Source organism: Patagioenas fasciata, chromosome 1, assembly GCF_037038585.1.
Source record: "Patagioenas fasciata isolate bPatFas1 chromosome 1, bPatFas1.hap1, whole genome shotgun sequence".
Taxonomy (NCBI): domain Eukaryota; kingdom Metazoa; phylum Chordata; class Aves; order Columbiformes; family Columbidae; genus Patagioenas; species Patagioenas fasciata.
Window position 1 is genome coordinate 96,933,662 of NC_092520.1, and position 22,039 is coordinate 96,955,700.

Genomic DNA, 22,039 nt, shown 5'->3' on the forward strand with positions numbered 1-22,039 from the left:
GATGGCTTACTGCTGGTGTACTGAAAGAGTGATCAATTTTTTTAGACCACCAAATTCCAGTTTATATTTTATGTGTGACTTTTTGGAATTACCTGTTTTTTTTTTTTTCTTGAGGACAGAGGAAGCTAGGAAATATGTCTGTACTTCACATCCTGCTTTTTTCAAATTACATAGTGAACAAAACAAAGGGAAAAGGATATTATAATACTTATTACTGAAAAATGAAGTTCAAGTCTTTCATATTAAAAGGAAACAGAGGCAATTATAAACCAGAAATTGGAGCATTACACATGTGTAGCACGCCTAGAGAATAGGAGAATGAAAATATGTGTGTTGTGTTGTATGCTTTATAGCTAAAGGACTTGACCTTCTAGGTAAGCCTATGATCACTTAATTTATGTTTTCTAGCCCGTTTGTGTATGTTCTAGGCTGCGATAATAGCCATGCCAAGAGTAAGGTTACTTGATTATTCTTTTTTTTTTTTTTTTTATTTTTATTTTGAGATGTTGTTTTCAGTAGCTTATTTCTTAGTCATACTGAAAATTGCTGTGATGAGTATGTTTGAGCAGAGTTATTCTGGAAACTTCAAGCTAAAATATCTCAGCATTTTGAAAATTACTGTAAGAGAAAGTAAATATGTTAATTTAAAGCAGAGGGGAAATGGTTGTTTGACTTAAGAGCCTGTCAACACTTGAGTTCTGGAATTTGGCATTGTGGAGGAGAAAGGGGAAAAGAGTGTAAACATTCATACAGAGCATATGGCTGTTCCTTGAGAAACTTCAACAGATTTTAAGCTCTTGAAAAACTGGTTCATGCATGTTAGTTGGCAAATATTTATTGACTAAGTATCTGAATATTCTATGTAACATGAGTGTCTTCCTGTCTATTGGTCCTTGCATGTCACCTGACTGTGTAGTCATCATCTGGACCAAGTAGTTCAGCATGCTATATCCCCACAGCAGTAGGTGATGGGTAAGTTTAGTCCTAAATAGTCTGTCTTTATTTGTGCTTCTCTCCCAACCCCAGAATACTTAGGCAGCAGTTGTACTCATGGAGGGATGAAGGCTGGTGTTTAGGGAGAGATGGGGAACAGAGGTTGAAGTTTGGTTGAAATGCAGTAGGCCCAGGAACCTAAGAGGATGGTACTTGCAAAATTACGAATGGTCAGAAGTGGGGGGGAACAAGAGAGGGCAAGAGGTGAGAAAGAGGACAAACTGTACATTGGTGTGGAAGCAACAACAGGGAGAGGTAGTACTAGACTGTAAAGCAGAAAGAACATGACTGGAAAAGTAAGGGAGCCTAAAGAGCTCTTCTCCCAACAGTTGTCTAGAACAGGGCATATCTTCCTTGAAAAAGCTAATTGAAAAAAGAAAGTAGCAATTCATTTTAGGGCCTAAACTTAGTAGCAAAACAAAGTTGTTCATGTTTCACCAGATGACAGAGTCAAAAGAGGGAAGATTCTTCAAAAGTTACTGACCGGCAGTGGATTTGACAGACGGTTGCAGGACCAGGATTTGTGTCACTTTAGTTTATTCAGCTAGTGCAAGTTAATGCTTAGTTCATTGACAAGCTTATTATTTCTGAAACCATAAGGGACATAAAAATGAAATAATTGACAACAGAAGATCTTAGTCTTGATGAAGTATTCAAATGCCAAAAATGTGTTGAGGGGATTTTCTTATGTATTCAACATCTTAAGTCCATTTTAAATGCAGTTATTAGTTAAATAAAACTCTTCTTCATCCTTTAGCTGTACTTCAGTAGCATTAGGAATTAATTATTTCATACAAAGAATAATTAGAAGCCTTTATGTTTTTATAATAAAAATGTTGGAAAACTTACATATGCTTAAATAAACTGCTTGTTAACTTTGTAAATAATTCAATAGCAATAAAGACATAGTGAGATTGCTGGTTTTTCTGTGTCTTGTTTATGAAACTGCAAAGTATAAACACAAAACAAGATTAATTTTAGTCATAGTTCATTGGGTGCTGATACAAATCATGATTAAAATAGGATTTCCTGTTTCTTTGGTTTAATTCTCCTGAAAGGATATGATAAAATGCACATCTCCAGAAGCGAGAGATTCACTCCACACTTCTATGGATATTCTAAAAGCTTCAGTGGCAAAGGAATGGAATTGTGTCTAGTACATATGCACGCTTTTTTTTTATCCATGTGGGGAATGCTGGGGAAATGTGCAGGGTGGAGTTATCTTTCTTTTTTTAAATTATATTGTGTTTGAAAAAGTAATTAAATATCATTAAGTAGCAAAGTTGTACCAGAATTGATTCCAGCTGTGGAATTGCTGGTACATGTCCTCCGGTATGTAAGGGGTTCTTGGTCTTTTTAATGCAGTCCTCTTACCATAATAGCAGCAAGGCAGATACTGCGCTGTCTTCTTGATTTTTGCGGTCTAAAACGTTATAATGACAGCACATTTACTTCTCTGTCTTGTGACAAGTAGATATGTGTGGGTATTATTCGTATGCTAGGCTTCACAAGCAAAAAATGTAAAGAGTCAGTTTGCAGTGTTAAGAATACAGAAGAAAACAAAACAACCCTGAAGAAACCTTCATTTACTATGTGAATATTAGGGGTGGATGAGGGAGTGATGGGAAGTATTTTTTGCTCCCTCATACCCTAATCCCTTGTGAGTCTTGGAGCAATTAAAGAAGGGAGGTTTCTGTTCCCCTGGTTTTGTTTTCCTTTTACCAAAATTTCTCTTGAGTTGCCTTAATTCTTTACTATTACTTTATAGTGCTAATAAAACAAGGTCAAATAACAGTGTGAAATTGGTAGGAGAAACTGAGATGCTGCAGGAAGTTTCTTGAATTTGAGAATCTTTTATTAGAAGAATGAGGTTTTCGTTTCGCAGAAGGTAGGAGAGGATTTCCTTCTGCAATTCCGAGACCTAGTGGAGGAAGGATACCTAGCATACTGAGGTGACATTATTATTTTATTACTAGATTGGATAGGATTCCTCGTCTTTCTTTTCCTTGTTGTTGAGAAGCTCTGTGGTAAATTGGGAAGTACGTGAACACGAAGCATTGTTATGCTTCTCAGGAAACATGCTGCTGTAAACACAAAAGATGTATGCAGAATCAAGGAGCTGAAGTTCTTCAAAAGACCCAGATGCCCTTAGTTCTGCGTTTGTTACTGTGCTTTAAGAAATTTCTATTGTCATATGGATTGTTAATATCCATTTTATGTTACTGCATATGCAATTTTAGCTTGTAAAGTGGCACATTTATTTATAATGTTTATTTTCATATTTTGTACCTGCAAATAGGAGAATTTCCAGAATTCCTTTAAAATACCAAAAGCAGAGTTTACACGAAGAATGAATTGATAAAGGAATGCAAATCTGTTCATGGAATGGTTTGTTGTTTGTCATGCTGTGTGACATTGTGTGGTGATGCTTGGAGCGTAGTTTGTGATATAAATACTTAGTATGGCTTGTTAAGTTCTGAAATGAGATTATATGAAAAGAGGATGCTATGAAAGATTAATGGGACAACAAAGCAGTATATCCAGTCTTGGAGAGGTCTTACTGAATACAGTTAGTGTTACGTAGTACATATGTTCCAAATCTTACAGGCAAAGAAAGGTTGATGAAGGCTGACAGTGTAGCCTGTATTTCTCAAGAAATACAACTTTAGTAGTGAGTTTTAATTTATTTTTAATTTTCAGTTTTTTGAAGTATAATATGCTATCGGTTTTTTAATGTAATCTCATATTCATCAAGATTAATATATAAATAACTTTATTGCACTAACAAACAATAAAGGGAAAAAAGTGACACAAAGTAAGATGTTCTGCTGCAGCTGAAAATTGATTTTGTGGATTTTTAGGGCTTGTCTCCCAGGGAAATTGACAGCATAGCTGTTGGGTAATAACTGTTTAGCTGTATCTGCCTCATGTTACTCCCTGAAGCTGGTATTACATTCCTGAACGGGAACATCATCTTTCTAAAAGTATAATGTTCTAAACAATTACTATACTTTGTAAGCACATAAGATAGAGGAAGTGGAAGCTACCTTGGTGCTGAATGAGCATGTTCTCATTGAGCACAGTTTTAATAAACTTGTGTACATCAACTTTACATTGGTTTGTTTGTCTTAATTTTACTGAATGCCTCTTTGTAGGCAGGTTGATGGAGATAAATAACCACTGCAGCAAAGATAGAATGAATCCCTAATTGCATGTTGACATATGTACTCTACATATTGCTTCATTATTATTACTTGAATCTGTAAATATATAAATGTATCTTGATCTTAATGTCTCCTAGTATGTGTATACGTGAATGTGCGCATCTTCGTTTCTTACGAGCTGACATGCAAAGTGAGAGAACGACCCAAAAAAGGTTCTTCTACACTTGAATGAACAAGATCATAAAAACCATAGTAGAAACTTCAGCTGTGATATGCAAGTTGCCCTTGGTTTTGGTTTCATAGTTAAGTATCTTCTTTGTTATGATACCATGACTTTAAAGCTTGTTTGCAAGAGGAATAAAAGAAAAAAAAAAATAGCAGTTCCATGTTTAGGCTCCACAGTACCCTGGTGTTGCCTCCATCCTTTATGAGGTATATCTCCTCCTCCCTGTTCTTGCCCCCACTGAGATATATGAGAGGAGATAACATGCAAGCTCGTATGTCTCGTGTTTTCTTGTCTGATATGTTCTAGGGTAGACTCTAGTCTTAGTTGCTGTCAAGTGTCTCTTGAAAGAAGGCAATATGACTGCAATGTCCTCCGGCTCCTTCTCAGCCAAACCTTTTCCTCTGCAGCATATTTCACCTGGGCCTGCATTTCTTCAGTACCTCTTTCTTCCTGCGCTCGATATCTCATATGCTGTCTAGAAACTTGCCTATGTCCAGAGTTTCAGCTGAAGGCTTTGCAGGCAAGGACTGTTTCTTCATACATGAAATATTTTTGGCTGACTGCATCTGGCAGCCATGGCGCAATCAGTTCTTTGCTGCAGTTGTTTCTGAATGAAGGGAGCAGGGTGGTTTTTTTTCAGATTTGCAGTAGTGAAGTAGTCCTTTATGTCTGAGCAGAGACAAGTAGATAATCCAAATCTATCAATCAGTGGCCTACATTCGGAAGATGCTATAAATAGTGAGAAGTCCTCTATTTGAAAATAGCCCAGTAAGTTGAGGTGGGTGAAAATGAGCACCAAAATTATACAAGATAAATAGTGTGCAAAGAAGAGAATCAGAGAGTACACTGTCTCCTCATAAGAGATTTAAGAATTTGCAAAAATGAGAGAAGCCCGTTATTTGGAAATAAAGGTCTTTGAAAGTTTAAGAGAAAGTGGTGAGAACTTTTAATGTGTCATCTGCCCTTTCAGGCTTCAAGACCAGGTGTATCAGTTGGGACCAAGACTCTTTCTAGCTCAGTATTTCATCTGTAACCGATGACTGAAGCATATACTGCCTTGTAACTCCTCAGACTACCTTCCCTGCTCTTTTAGAACTAGGTTTCATAAACCAGAGATGGCATTTATGTTGAGTGGCTCTTAGCAGCTTTTTGTTTTTCTTTGAATGTCTCTGGAAAACATTTCTTCTCCACTATGCATGGGTACGTTTTGGTTCTCAAGTCCAAACACCAACTTCATTTCGCTTTCAAAAATGCTGGAGTTATTCTCAATCCAGTTCTTTCGTAATTGGCAAAACTGGCAATGCAGGAGCTTTGTCTGTGTGGGAAATTGAGATAATCTGATTCAAGATCTCAGCTGTGTGTTTTAGCTGTCATATCATTTCAGATGGTCTTTGTGCAACATCAGTGTCTGAAACTTTCTGTGAGATAGTTTTGCAGACTTTTTTTTATTGCTTTTCAGCAGTTGTGTTTTCTAAATACATTTTCACAATCTTTGCTACTTTGCTTTCACAATCATTACTACTCTTTAAAAGTAGCTTTATTATATCAAACAGGTGCTATTAAATTAAATATAATTAAAGTAATTTTAAGTGGCAATTTTTTTAAAGCTTTTTAAAATTGCTGAATAATTCTGCAGCAGAACCTGTCTTCACAGAACACGTGATCCAAATAATGGCTCGCACCCCTTTCTATAGTCTGTTAGTTTTTATCATGTAGTGCATCATTTGATCATAGCCATCATTAGAATACATTCTTTGGTAAAATCAAAGCATTATTGTGGTGGAGATTTAAATTAAATAGTCTTTCACCTTTCTTGGTTTCATGCTTAATTTTTACAACACTAATTAGTTGTTCCTATTTGCATTTCATGGTTTTATTTTTGGGATGTGTCTTGTCTAGTCTATAGCAGATAGACACTGAGCTAGAGACTAAAATATGAAGGTTAAACAGCAAGTGAGTTAGCAGTTCGTATGTAGCCTTCTGTTACAGTTGTCAGCAACAATAAACTGGAGAAAGAATGGAATGAGGGAAAGTTCAAATAGTGGGGGTGGTTAGAGATTTCTAAATATGCAAAAAAAATGCAAAACATAAACAAAAAACTGATCAGTTTATTTGAACTTGGGGAGGGAACCACATAATAAAGCAAAATATTTTCTTTAATCATGTTGTCTCAGAAAGCATGATCTATGTTGTTGTCTCCTTCTGAATAATATTTCTCTGTTGGTTTTTAGGTTTTTTCTCCCCTGTGTTGTACATCAGTGGGATTCACTCTGCTGGAACAAGATAATGTCTCCTTCAACCCACTGAAGGAAAGGGGTGAGCAGCTTTCTCATGGCCAATATTTTATCTCCTTTAGAAAGCAGTGTGCCCTGGAAGCAAATATCAGTATGTATTTTGTCAAAAAGTGAAGCCAGTTCTTGATGCTTTTCGTGTGTCAAATGGGCTTGCTGTTTTGACTTTTGTTTCTTTTTAACTTTCTATGTGAATATGAGGATCTGTGTTGTAGAGCAAGTACCAGGACTAACATTAAATAAGAACGAAGAAATAGCCATGCTGAATCTGCCAGTCATCCATTTCTCTCTGAAGGACTTCAAAGGAACGTGTACTGGGGAAAACTAGAATGAACGATTACTTGTTAACAAGTCTGCTGGGTAGTTTCTTCCCAACCCTAAAACAGTTAGTGGTTGGTTTATACCCTGAAGCATAACTATTTATATCTCTTACAAACATCTGTTGTAGCTTGTATATGTTAAAATTGATATTACTGAAGTCCAGCGGCTTACTTACACCTTTTGTTAGTGTTACTGGGTGGTCCCTTTGTTCTTAATTATGAAGGAGTAAGTAGAGCAAGTGAGGAGTGATGTATGTTAAGTGATCGCTTTGTGTACATGTTTCAGCTGACCTTTAATCTCTTCTCTTAGGTACTCCTTAACTTGCATAAAGTCTCCACTTTTCCGATTATAATTACCCCTCTTAATTTAGCTTCCTTTCTACTCTACTTTTTACCTTCTTATTTTTATTAAAGGCTTGAATTTTTTTCCTTTTGCTTGGTTTTGCAGAACACAAGGCTTTTATGAATTCTGTTTTGACACAGATATCCATAGAGTTTCTGATTGCAGTTCATGCATCAGCTTCTAGTTTACACGACTGTAGACATTTCCTTGCTTTTTTCTCACACTTTGTTTTCAAAATAAATAGAATGAGAGTTAATTCTGTTCTGCATGAAGCAGACTGGCTGACTCTCTCAGCCTCAGGGTTTTTTGTTATTTGTAACTCTTTGATATAACACAAAGGCACAGTTTTCCTTCTACTCTCGCTTTCTTTAACAAAGGATAATTGGCATGTTTAAAGCTAAGTTGTCCAGAAGTCTTGTGTTCCTAGGCCCACTTCAGATACCTTAGGCCATAGAGTGTTAGGTGTAGCTGTGCTGGTTAAAGATGGCCCTGCTGCGAGTTGATAATTGCCACACATGAGCCAGAAATTACCACACTAATAGGTCAGCCAAGAGCAGGGGTTGTGGGAGTGCACAGCAATGTGCTTCAGATGGAGTCAGCTGGTTTCCATCATAGCCACCTTTAACAGTGAGCGGGTTGAACTGGCCTAGCTGACTTGATGCAAAAAGGATCAGAAATCATTCGCGTGTTCTGTGAGCTCAGTGGTAGAACTGTGGAAGTAATTAGCTCTGGCAGGGTGGCAGTGATAAACATCTGGGAGTGATACCAGCTTCATCTAGCATCATTGTTTGCAGAATGAACATCTGCTTAGGCTGTTTATCTGCTAACTAGAACTGGATGCTGTATCCTAAATTAGATTATAAAAGCTTAAAGTGTAAATACCTTTTCAGTTATTTTTCTTAATGTTTAACATAGTTTGTCTCTTACCACTACTGGGTAATGAGAAGATGTTTCTCTTTAGTGAACCATAGTAATTCCTCAGTTAATTGCCTCAATTTAAGTGTGTGATTAGCTCAATTTGTTCTTCTTGCTTTGCAGTAGTTGTCTTCACTAAATCTCATCAGTTGCTATCTTGCCTAATAGCTTAATCTTCTACAGTAATTGTAAGTCAGAGGGGAAGCTCTTACGGGAAATAAAGGATATACCCCTGTAGAGTTCTTTCCAGCCGTTCCCAAGGGACAGAATAGGGCAAAAGTCCTTCTTGATTAAGTAATCTGTGGATGTAGCTCAAATCTGTGCACCTCTTTCTTCCTTTGTGTGGCCTGAGGGATTTCCAGATGTGGAATGTCTATTCCTTATGGAAATTTGGAAGGAAGGGTTGGTCCAATTTGTCTGGATTCTCCAGAAATTCTTGCCATGTCCTATTGTCTTCACCAGTTTACATGTGTTATCTTTGTTGCTTCCCTCTCCGTGTTGTTCTTTGTGTCACTAATACGATCTCACATCCTTGCTTAACTCTTTCTTCTTCTTCTACAGCTGTTTTACCCCTTCTTATTTCCTCCTTTCTGACTGAGAAATTCACCTTTCTCCCACAGCCAAACAATTTTTTCAACAGCATTTTGTGAGGAACTTCTTCAGCTTCTGAAACAATCGCTGAATAATGTTTACTCTTTGTTGATATGCTCAACTGTTCTACTTTTGTTTTGAGGATAGTCTGGTCTGTGCTTTGGATATCACAGTCAGAATTAGATGTGTACATTTTGAGAAGGAAGAAAAGCAGCATTTTGTATGTGCCCTTTCACTCTATAAATACAGAAAGACACTAGTGCCCCAGTTATAAGCTACCATTTTTGAAAGAATATAAATGTTTAAATGTAAGGCAAATGCTTACGGGGCTAATGTTGTAGAATGCATCCCCTTAAAATATTTTGAAAGATATTTAGTATTTGCCACTTTATTATTGTGGCAAATGCTGATTTAACATTAAATGATTCATAGCTATATATATATATAAAAAAAAATTTGAAGTACTTCTATCAGTGAGTGCATTTATGTCATTCCCATTGTTTGTTGGTTTTTGGGTTTTTTTTGGTGGAGAAATCAGTAATATTTTTGGAATTTTAAAGGAAAAGATACTGATGCTCTGTAAGGACAGAGCAACAAACTAGAACCAGAAAATACTTTCATTAAAGCTATTAGAAAAACTCTAAATGCAGTCTTTACTGTTTTTCTCTGTAAATTGTATTCTTAAAAACCCCATAATGTAGCATAGGCGTTCCCAAGCTGTAGCATACCTTTTAGCTAATGTTCCACAGGCTACTTAAGAAGATACATGCGTACTGTCTACAGATAGAAACTTGTTCAGCTCTGCAAGCACATGGCCCAGTGCCAGAACCAAGATGTGCTCTGTCTACTCATATTTGGGGTTCCCAAGATGCTTTTGTGTGTGTAAAATGACAAAGACTCCCAAATAGTAACAGCTCCATTTAAGCTTGAGTGAGTGAAAATCGATAACGTAGTTTATAAAGGAATTCATTCTTATCTCATCCCAGGGAACTTCTCTGGTCTTTAAAGCTGTTTAAAACAACAACAAAAAAAATAGTAATGCTTAGGAATTGCACTTTGAAAAGATCTTGATGCAAGCTAAGGCTTGAGTTTTGTCCTGAGAAGTTAGGTCTGTCTCTGTGCCTGAAACTGTTAAGCAAACAAAGAAGGGACTCTTGAAATTTGTCCTATGTTTCATAAATGAAACATGTACTTCGAGACTATTATAATCTGTAGGGGAAAATATCCAGAAATGTAAACAGTGTTCTTCAAAATGATCATATACTGTGGTAGTATGCAATGGTGAAGGAAAGATTTAAAAATAGCTGGAAAAAATTGTAGTGATTTAACACACTACAATGAAAAAGTTTTGGTTTCAGATCTTTAACTGGAAAAAATTCTAAAACTTAGTTCTTTGATACTGACATAAGTGGAAGAGAGCAGAAAACTGAGAATTAATACCTGGATGTAATATTTTTTCAAGACATGAGCTCTGTCGTCTTTGTTAATTTGCAATTTTTTTACAATAGCTAAATATTAGGACTCCTGTGTGTCAAGGAAAATTGAGTTCTGTGGTGATATGTAATGGTAATAGCTTAATGAATTACATGATTTCAGTTGTAATGGCTGCTAATCTGACAAGAAAATGAAACGTAAGTTAGTAATTTGATGGATAAGCTCTATTTGGCGGTGAAGCTATGCCTTTTTATTTTTAATTACTGGATGTCTAACTTAAAAAATGTTTAACTCATCTCGGCACCAAACTCCAGATAATGGTTAGAGGTAATAACTTACATAAATTTACTCATGTTATAAATCCTATCAAAATTGATCTTTCTCAAAGTATCAGATGTCTATGCAAATGAGACTTCTGAATTCCTAGATCACTTTTGAAATTATGTAATCACAGAGATCCAGTTGTTTAAAAGCTGTTAGATACTGTTCCATTCTTTGTTGAGCTTTAAATGACTTGGATGGTAGTTTCCTGATGTCAGAAGCAATTTGAGACTTCAGTTTCTAAAAGGGATTTCAGGCCCTAACATTAGAATATGAGATTCTTACTCATAAGTAAATAGGGTATTCCTTAACACTTTGTACATCTGGTTCATTGGTTGTAGACTATTGTTATTTCAGTTATGGTAATGCTCAATGTGTTGTTAGCAGATTCAACGCACAGAAACATAAATTTTTGCTTGTTTCTAGATTTTATGTGTTACCTTAGAAGAAGTTAGTTAAGTAGTGCAAAAATAAATGCTAAAGTTTACTTGAAGTTTGTGAATGTGAAAGAACCTCAGCCTCTTGTTAAAAATCTTACATTAAAATATAAAATGAGACAATTGTTTGGTGATGAAACCCATTGCATTTTCCAACTTGGAGTTTGTTCTTTGGTTTTTGTTTGTTGAGAAAATGCACGTAACTGTCATCATAACTACTTGCTTTTTTTTTTTTTAGGTGGAGGTGTGCGTAGATCTTTATCCTTTTTTAAACTTTTAGAACTGGATTCCAAGTGGTCACTTTTGTAACTGACTTTTTTTTTTCCCTAGGAATATTTGTTCATACTTATGATGATGTGCCATAACTGATGTTTTATTAACCATGATGGCAACACAGACATTAAGTATAGACAACTATCAAGATGGACAACAGGTAAGTATGTTTTTCTTTCTCTTTGACCTAAATACAGTTAGCAAGAGAAAAAATACAGTGAATTCTTCCTTAATGCCTGTTTTGGCATTAAGTATCTGTTCTTGTTTGTAAAACAAGATTTTTAAAGTGATAAACTGTTGTTCTTTAATACTCAGATACTTACTAAAGGCTTAGCTAACCTTTGCGTGATTTTGCTTAACTTCCCGAAGAATGGTTAGATAAGCAGTTTTCTTCTGAATCGCCTCTAGATGGTTTGTGTGCTGTAATATACCTGTTTTTAGGAAAGTCAAATGGGCCTGCTTAGTGTTTTGTCTATCTGGCCTTATGTGTCTGCAGTTAGAATAGCTAGGTGGCATTTACACAGTTGTAGACTTGTTCTTGAGCAAGTGAAGGATAAATTTAGTTATCTAGAATTATATGCTACTTTGACTACGCTTAAGTTGATTAATATGCTGCAGGCTGAAAACTGTTAAAATACTTAAATTAATTTTAATGAGGTTATTGTTTTGAATTGCTAATTAGAAAGCTGGCCAATGAGCTTCCAGTTTCTTACTTCTGTTAATAAACAGCTAGAATAGTGTGAAACATACTCAGATATGTCTGGTCATTATGTTTCTTTTTTGTACAACAGACTGTATATTGCAACAGTTTGAATTGCTAAATTAAAATACTGTTAACTGGAGACAAGTCATGCCCTGGCCTGTACTCTGAAGACCCATTTTTACGTTACTGTGTGTCAGCCCTAAGCAGTCACTACTTCTGTCAGTACTTCTGTCAGCAGATGGCAACAGTGGTGAACAATCAGAAGAAAAACAGCAACTTTTTCCATATTTTATAAAAATATGTTTATCTGGTTGCAGTCTATGGTTATTGATTGTTGTTGTTTGCTTCTTTTATTCCCTCAGCAAATACATACCATCCTGTGACATGTCAGTGAAGTAATATATGTTTTTGTAAAGACCGGATTGGGAGAGAGCATTTTCATTCTATTTGTTTTGTATTTTAGGCTCTCAGTGATCAAGATAGGCAGGTAATTTGGGTGCCTGCTACTTTTGTAGTTTGGAAATGGCCCACAGAAAATAGCTCACAGTTTGAAGTGAGCTGTTTCCTCCTTCTAGTGAGATAAAGCCTTTTATTTTGCTCCTCTTTCTTGTCATTAGCCAAGAAATTAGTCCAGTAGTTGCATCTCTTTTTGGTAGCATCCTGGCTTAAAATTCATCTATTCTTGCTGAGGAAAGTTTTTGCAAAGCAGGCTGCTCTGTTGGGTAGGATACACTGGCTTTTTCTCAGTTTCTGATTTTACTAGGAGATGGTTTCGCCTCAACAAGTAATAAAGCACAAACCTTTTGGTTCTCCCAGACTACTTGTTGGGAACAGTATACATTCCTTTTGCTTATATTGTGTGGAAACACATTACATTCTGTCAGTCAGGTTCTCTAGTAGTTTCTGTAGGCCAGTTCTCTTCTCTGAGTGATGTGATATGTACATCTCATGGGAAAAAAGGGCATAGGATTTCATTCAGAGCACTTCCTTTATATATGTGTCAGTTCTGGCCACCTGGTGATATCTAGAAAAGTGTCTGTCTTCTAGTAGAAATAAAGCTTGTTAGGTTTAAACTAGGGGAAAAAAGATTGCAGTATATCTTGTCTTTGCAAAGAAATTCCCAGTGCTCAAAGGGGAGAAAACCGAGGAGTTTGGGTGGGGGGGTGGGAACTATGACTTTCAGAGGTTAGATCCCTTTGAGACCTTTTAGTCAGGAAGATATCTAGCTGGAGGTGATGGGAAAGCCACTTTCAGCACCTTCAAGGCCCCTCAAAGGCATTACAGGGCTCTAGTGCAATTTAGAAGGTGCTTGGTAGAAGCTGTGACACCGTTGTTTTTCCGGTAGTGGCAGATTGTGTAACTGTGTTAAATGGACTTGTAGAAGCAGTTACTGCTGTTTCCTCCTATAGCTTGTTATTCCTAAAATAATATGTTATTACAATATATACATTTGAGTGGTAAAGGTCAGGGAATGGTATGTTCCTGATAATTGAAAGATTGGAGGGACACAGAATATTTCATTTCTTTGTAAGAAAATGTGCATTTTAATGGACAAGAAAAGCTTCAGAATCTCTTTTCTTCAGTATCTTGATATAATGCACAGTAGGAACAAGAAAGAAAACTTAGGAGTAGAAATTTTCTGTCTGTTACTTTTGTCCTAAAGGCTTTTAATTGATGTATCCCCATAGGTTTTTGGGAGGAAAAAAAAAAAAGCCTATTTTTTGCTAGTCTATTCAAAAAATAGCCATATCAGAGATAAAGTGCTTTAACAACTTATTAATATCTGTCATTTGCATTTTAGAGCCGCGTGCTGAAACTTAATGTGATCTTTACCCATCAAAAAGTGTCAAGGACTGAAAGAGAGGTTTTGTTACTGCTATGACTGCCCAGTCATACCAACCTTCTGGCTATTTTTTTTTTTTTTTAGAAAACAGTACACTTATTTTACATCAAGCTCACAGATTTACTTAACTTTTTTTTTCTACAGATGCAAGTAGTAACAGAGTTAAAAACTGAACAAGATCCCAACTGCTCTGAAACTGATGCAGAAGGGGTGAGTCCTGCCCCTGTAGAATCTCAGACTCCAATGGATGCAGATAAGCAGGCCATTTACAGGTATTAATGTTCTGTCTTTTGAAGGGTAAAGAATAGAGGATGTGTTGTGTTGGTTTGGGTTTTTTTAAGCTAGTAATAAGTAGCTTGAAATCAGATTATGTCTAGCAAACTGTCTTAGTAGTTTGCGGGGAAAGAATGAGATCAAATTAGCTTTATTGGCAGTCTTCAACCAAGAAAAAAAAAATCCCTTTATTGTGGGATTCTTCAATTTCAGCATAGTTTTAAAGGGTATTCTAAAGGTGGCTGCCTTTCAAGCACAAGTGAAATTTAGCAAGCTACTTAGACCATTGAACTATGGTTCACTAGTTGTTATACTATAGTTTTTATCTTTAATGTGAGATTTTATTTTTATTGTAATTAAGTTGATCTTTACTCCCTGTGCTTTAGGGTAACAGTCTGTCGCCCAGTAATTAGCTCAAACTGGATTAAATGTTGATGTATAACAATACACTAATTTGAGATTTTCTTTTGCCACTCAATTACAATGAATTAAAGAATATGTCGTACCTTTTTAGCCTGTGATTGTTTATTTAAATATATGAAAAACAAACAAAACAACAACCAACAACAAAACAACACAAACACCTTTCATCATGTTTTGCTGTAGCCAGTGGTGTTATATGTCCTCTCCTGCAAGACTTGGCTTTCTGTTTCTTACATTGAGTGACTGTTACCTGAAATGAGCTCTAGATGTCTAACTTTTCAGTGGGGTACACATAAGTGAAAATACTTAATAATGTATTTTAACTTTTATTCTAGGCACCCACTATTTCCCTTGTTAGCACTATTATTTGAAAAATGTGAACAATCCACACAAGGCTCAGAAGGCACAACTTCTGCTAGTTTTGATGTAGATATTGAAAATTTTGTAAGGAAGCAGGAGAAAGAAGGAAAACCCTTTTTCTGTGAAGATCCAGAAACTGATAATTTGGTAAGTATAAGCTGTGTCTTTCATTTCTGAAACAGTCATCACATTTGCCTCTTCTTCCTAATTTCTTATCTCAGCTGGTACTTACAGTTTCTCCTCACGCTTTTCTTCCTACAAGAGATTCTTCTTCATGTTAATGCTGAAAACACTTTTAAATAATTTCTTCTGACCCCTTTTTCCCCCTCTTATCTATAAACTTACATCACATTTGTTTCCCATCCTAAACTGTCTGAGATCAGTGTACTAGAGATGAACAGAAACATATGCTTGCCAAAGCCAGGTTGACTCTGCAAATCTGTTGTACAGTGTCAAGACAAATATTTATCAAAAACATGTAATCCATGTAAGTTTTTCCAACTGGTTGGTTGGTTGGTTTGGGGTTTGGGGCAGGGGGTTGGTTGGCTGGTTGTTTTTGATGTTTTGTTTTTGGTTTTTTTTTTAATCAGGGTTCGTCTAGTTAATATAGGAGAAGAACTGTTACGAGATGAGCTTAGAAACTCTTTAACATATACATTTTTTTTCTTACATGTCATTGTCCCCTTTGCACATTCTGAAAGTCCTTCCTGTGATGAAGCTGTGATTTCCTCAGTCCCTTAGTCTCCTTGAATCACATCTCTAGAGAACACCTCTCTTGGCATGCTAGTTTCTAAACTGTCTACCTGCCTTCATCTCTTTAGAGTCATGTTGCAACTAGATTTTATCATATTCAAGAGTATTAGAATTATAGGAGCCGAGTGTTATGTTTTGGTTTTGAAAACCCGTTCTTTTAAGGGGACTGTGTAATAAAATGAGTCTTCATTCTTGAGTCTGCCTCATGGGAGAAAAGGCTCCTTAAAATATTTAAATGCAGAAACAAAACTAAATTGATGTGGGATTGTAAACAACAGAAATAGTAATGTTTTAAAGCTGGTATCTAGAAAGATTTATGTGGGCAAATAATATCCTATGTGGGAGGCTAAGGTAATGTACCTGGAGAAAACTCTTAAAACCAAGACTTAATAAATCTGAGATGCTGTTTAGAATTGGCAGAAGTGTTGCAGTGAACAGCATGTCAGGAGGGGCACATATTGTTGCAAAAAAGGTGTCAATTTTCACTGCTTTACAAGCAGCCTAAATAGTCATTTTGCATAACTTGATTTCTTTCTGAGCACTTTATGACCAATTGTTACTGTACTTAAGTTCTGGGAAGTTAATATTTAAATAGTGTCATAGAAAATGAAGCTACGGGAGTATCTATGTATAATAAAACCAGTGTGATAGTAAAGAAGTCTGAAGACAGTATGTTCTAGAATGAGGCAAGGTTTTACAGCTCTAGCTAAGGAGACCCAAAAAGTTGCCTTCTCAGCTACTTGTTACATCCTTTTAACTGCAGGTTGCAGTGCCCAGGATTGAAATATCATCATACATTGCATCAATTATCTTAGTCTATGCAAATATAAAGTCACCTTAGATTAAATCTTCTTCAAGGATGGATCAAGTTCACTTTGCCCTAATCCACCTGTAAGAGTGCTTGCAAAAAGTTCTTGCACAGCTTTGGCTGAGGAGCTGTTTGTATTACAGAAGCTTCTATTTTCAGTTAGGAAACATTTTAAGGCTTGAGTAAGGTTTTTGTGTTAGAAGGTAATCCAAAACAATGCCCTTCAGAATGGTGGGAAAGCAGCTAAAGGAGTGTAAAGATTCTCAGTCTATAAATACAGAATTGAAGAACAGTCATTGGGCACTTGGATCAAAGTTACAACTAGAAGAGAATTGAATCCCTGAAATATCAATTTAGTGTCTTAATCATTAGATTTTTGTGGGCAAATTTTGACACAGCTCATCTGATAAATATTTATTGATAGGGACAGTTGCTTAGTTTTCTAAGTACAAAGAAGCACTGACATACCTACTAAAACAGTTCCATGAATAAATCCTGTAGCAGAATCACTGTTGTAACTGTAGGAATTAAAAATAGAATATGAAAGAAGAAAACTAAAAGCAAGGGGAAATAAATGATCATTCTCTTTAGTTACTGCCCTAGTGTGAGCAACAGTAGTGTGGGGTGGTTTGCCTTTTTTTTTAATTTGAAATATGAAAGGTGTAACAAATTTATGAAATACTTGTAACACAAGATTAGTGTCTTACATTTGTAAGCAGAAATAAGTGCTTCACAATGATTATGAGATGGTCTGTCTGCAAAGAGTGTGACTGTTCTGCTGGGGTGCAGAAATCCTTGGAGACTGAGGGCCACTGGTATCATTATTTCAGGTCTTTTTTGAATCAGAGAGCACTTAGGCTTATTTGGGGGGAAAAATAGTGGGTTTTTTGAAGGAGAAAGAATTTAAATACTTTAAAGAGCCATTAGTTTCTGAGGAAGACTAAATGCTGGCTAAAAGCTGCAGTTCATCACAGATGGTAATTTGCACATGTGCAATATCTTGTGATACCTTTCGTTGTTAAAGAATGACTTGCATGCAGAATTCCCCAAATAACATACTAGTTTCAGGATATTGTGGTTTGGCCCAGGTATCTAGAAATCTGACTAGCAGAAATGCTTATGATTTTGGAAGTGCTTCTTTATCTCTTTCACTCCATAATATGTTTGGCTTTTTGTTACTGCTCTCAGTCACACCTCCAGAGGGCTTCTAGCACATAAACTGTATATTTGAAGGCACTGATAAAATTTTCCCATGGCTCTTTCTTTAAAGACTTTTTTGAATATACTTGCCTCCAGTACTTTACTCAAAAATGAGAGTTAGTGCTGTTCTACATGAAGCAGGTCTGCTGACTTGCTAAGCCTCGGGTTATTTGCTTCATCTACAACACTGGATTCAACACAAATATACTCTTTTCCCTTATCTCTGTAATCCCAATTTCTTTTCAGAAGCACATCTGAAATCTGGTAGTTGGAATGTAGTAGTTCTGGCTCAGTGGATGAGGAGAGAACGAGGGATGTGGTTTATCTTAACTTTAGTACGGCTTTCGACATTGTCTCCTATGTCACATTGATAAAATATGGACTAGATAAATGAGCAGTGAGATGGGCTGAAAACTGGGTGAACTGCTGGACTCAAGGGATGGTGGTCAGCAGCATGAAGTCCAGTTGAGGGCTAGTCATTAGCAATGTACTCCAGGGATTGATACTGGAACCAGTACTGTTTAACATTTTCATTAATGAGCTGAATGATGGGACAGAGTGAACTCTTGGCAAGTTTGCAGATGTTGCAAAACTGGAAGGAGTGCCTGATGACCAGATGACTGTGCCACCATTCAGAGATACTTTGTCACTTTTAGAGAAATGGGCAAACAGGAATCTCATGGAGTTCAACAAAGGGAAATGCGAAGTCCTGTATCTGGGGAGGAATAACCCCATGCACTGATACATTCTGAGGGCCAAACAGCAGTTCTGTGGGCACCAAGCCAAATATGAGACAACAATGTATCCTTGTGGCAAAGAAATTCAGCATACTTGGGCTGTGTTAGGAAGAGCATTTTCAGCAGGCCAAGGGACATGATCCTTTCCCTCTTCTTGACACTGATGAGACACACCTGGAGTGCTGCGTGCAGTCCTGGGCTCCCCACTGCTGGACATAGACATACTGGAATGAGTCCAGCAAAGGACCACAAAGATGATTATGGGACAAGAGCATCTCTTATATGAGGAAAGATTCAGTGAGCTGGGACTGTTTAGTTCGTAGCAGTGAAGGTCTGGGAGGTGATATTATCAGTATATCTAAATACCTAATAGGGGGATAAAGAAGACGGACTCACTGACTCTTCTCAGTGGTGCCCAGTGAAAGGGCAAGAAGATGTAAACTGAAACACAGGAAGTTCCATTACAACATAAGGAAAAAAAATTACTGTAAGCGTGATTGAATACTGGAGGAGGTTGCCCAGAGAGGTTTTGGAGTCTCCATCTTTGGAGATAGTCAAAACCCAACTGGACATGGCCTCAAGCAATATGCTCTAGTTAACTTGGCTTTGAGCAGGGGCGTTTGATTAAACAATCTCCAGAGGTCCCTTCCAACCTCAACTATTGTGTCGTTTCTGTGAGCTGATAAGTTTCCAAAGATCCTGCATGCCTTGACCTGCTTCACGTGCTTTTGGTTGTACACAAACGTTCTCTCACAGATCTAGTTTGCTTTGGTTGTAGATGAGTCTGCTGTGTTCAAATAGTCCTTCCTGCTGATTGACCTGTTTGTGATTTTAGCAGTATCATGTTTTATGTGGTATTCACCTTAGGTGGTGGACTGTACAAATTCAGCTGATCTTGCTTGAGGTGGATAATGAAGTATTTATGTCTTATATTTCATGGCTGCTGAGGTCAGTTCTATCTTAAACTAGAATCACATTGCAAAATCAAAACTCTTCTGGCATTGAACTCCTGTTCTGTAGTCGTATTGTTGGCCATGACTTTCTGTTACTACATCCCAAATGAAATCTGAGTGTGACTTGTCCTCTGCCTGTCCTGAAGATGGGGGACTCTGAACAGCTGACATTCTAACAGGCTGTTCAGTTTTTCAGGGGCAGTGAGCAGAAGAGTTTCTGCCAAGTTGTGAAATAGCCAATACAGTTTTCAGTCTCTTCTTCAGCCTAGAATATTGGTGATTGCACAGAGAAGGCTGGAGCTGGGCAGAGTTTTCTGCCTTGTGTCACATTAATATGTACATTTTCATATAGAATGAAAATCTCTTTTTAGTAGAGACAAATTCTAACATTGTGCATTATGTCTTCTGTTCTCGCTGGCCCTCCCTTTTGAACTCCAATGTTAAATCAACCATTTACTTGAAAGAAGGAGCTGCTGAAGACTGCTAATGAATAGGAGCCAGAAGGGTGGAGCTGTTAAGCCAGACAACTACTTGCTTTTCACCTGTGCTCTTATCTGACCCCAACAGAGTCAGACAAACAAGATGTAAATGCTTGCTCAATAGCAATCATTTAACTTGGAGCCACAGCTAAACTGAGATGAACATCATGGTACTATAAATAGCCAAATTCAGGTCCTGTCCAAAAAGAGTCACGAGTCTGCCTACTGTAAGGAAATTGGCCACAAATTCAGCTGTTGCAGATTTTTCCTTCTTTTGGAAGCAGCATTTAGAATGCAACTACACTGCTAATAGTCCAAAACAGTAGAATATCATTTCAGGCTCCATACTGCCTGTAGGCTAATTGACTAATAATAGAAATTGTGAAGGGTCACAGATACTGATTGTAGGGCAACTTGGGATCCTGACAATGTTTCACATTGTGCACTCACTTGAAATGCCTTGAATATTCCAAAGGAAAAGTTTGATTTTCATCCAGAGGATCACAGTGTGTTAATCTGGACGGCACAGGCATCAGATCAGTTTGAACAGAAAGGAAGTTCATTAAGAGCGATGTAAGGTTGAGTAACTCTTGGTAAACTATGGTCTGGATTACCATGTTACTTTGGTATTATGGTTCCCATTCTAAATTATTTAGTGGTTTCCTGCAGTAGAAGTATAAAGGATACTGGGAAATACAGGTAGCATCCACCTGAAACTTAATTTTAAGAACATCCATATATTGCTAAGCCTGGCCTGTAAAGCAAGTTTTGATAGAGGCATTCTGTTCTTTTTAGTAAACCACTCCAACAGCATCAGTTGGTGATCTTGAATTGACATGGCAAAGGGTTGTGGTCAAAACAGAAATAGTGTTACTGGGCCTTTCACTTTTTCAGTGTCTTTCCCAAGTCTGACTTCGTCAGATACACTGTCAAAATAGGATGTTTGCAGTGAAATGGATGAGAACATTTCTACAAATATTCGTGTCTTCTAGGTCGGGTAAGAACTTTGATATTAGGCTTCAGCATATTTAGAAGAGCAAGAATTTCTCAGAAGAGATTGTAATAATTTGGAAAGAGTTGGAAATCTTGTGCAAGGTTTTTTTTTCTTTTTCTTAAATGATGTTTCAAGGAACTCTGTGAAATTACCTGGATTAAGCATATTTTTAATTTGATTTATTCGTATGTTCTTATTTTTCCATATGCGCACTCATGTAATAAGGTCAGCAATGGTTTGTATTTAAAACCTGCAGCACTAAAAAAAAAATCCTACAAAATTGTGTTATGGCTTCCCTAAAGCCTCAAGTTTTATCTGAGTGGTGTATAAGATGCTTCTTTTCCTTCCAAGGAAAAGCGTATTGCAGAAAAATGCGACGTTCCATTCTAAAATCTGTCGAAAGAAAACTGAGTTAACTTCAGTGCTAGCTCCTGGACAGATTTGATCTGCTTGCCCTGAGATGTAGGAAGTCTTGACATTCTAGGTATGGCTTTACTCTTAGCATAGATTAATCTTCAGGTCAGAAGTAGTTGTCTTTGGATTGAAACACCTGATAAATACACAAATAAAGTGGCTTTTCTGTAGTAGTTATATTTGCTCTTCGAGAACTTTTGAAACTTTTACATTCCAACTCCATTGGCTCTGACCACACAGGTTAGACTATTCAGGAAGGTAAAAGAGAGAGGTACAGGTTTATGATTTTTTGCTGTAAATATTTAGCTCTTATAGATACACATGGCACAGAATATTATTTGAGCCAGAATTACCCTTTATCTTGGAATGTCTTCTACAAGTTTCTTCTGATTTTCAATAATTTTTTTCTCTTCTCTGATTCTTGGTCATGCTGTCCATGTCTCCACTGATCTTCTCTGAATTTGATATAAGTGCTGATTAGCTGCAAGAAGAGCTGCAGACCTCTCAATTTCAAATCCTAGTCCTTTTGGAAAAGACGTGGAAGCTAAAGGTTGTGCTCCTGTTTCACTTAGTAGACTGGCAGTGTGCTTTCTTTCCCAGAGCTTTAACTTCCTCCTTATCTCTTTGGATTGTACACATATGTGCAAAGTATTGCATCCACCTTAGTTGCTATATCGAGCACCAATACCAGAAGAGATGTGTTCACTGTTAAGAACCAGATCTTGGTGGTCTGTATTGCTAGCCAGATGTTCCCAAGTGCATGTGCTTCTTTCTGGAAGCATGCTCAGCTG

At 36.9% G+C, this 22,039-nt stretch overlaps 1 protein-coding gene across 1 annotated transcript in view; it reads left to right on the top strand.

The window, feature by feature from the left end:
• PKNOX1 (PBX/knotted 1 homeobox 1) overlaps positions 1-22,039 on the top strand; it is a 46,424-nt gene that overhangs the window by 5,424 nt on the left and 18,961 nt on the right. The window contains exons 2-5 of the mRNA XM_065861015.2: positions 6,615-6,699; positions 11,366-11,468; positions 13,999-14,126; positions 14,886-15,057. Coding sequence (XP_065717087.1) covers positions 11,418-11,468; positions 13,999-14,126; positions 14,886-15,057 — 351 coding nt within the window. The 5' untranslated portion in view covers positions 6,615-6,699; positions 11,366-11,417. The remainder of the gene's footprint in view (positions 1-6,614; positions 6,700-11,365; positions 11,469-13,998; positions 14,127-14,885; positions 15,058-22,039) is intronic.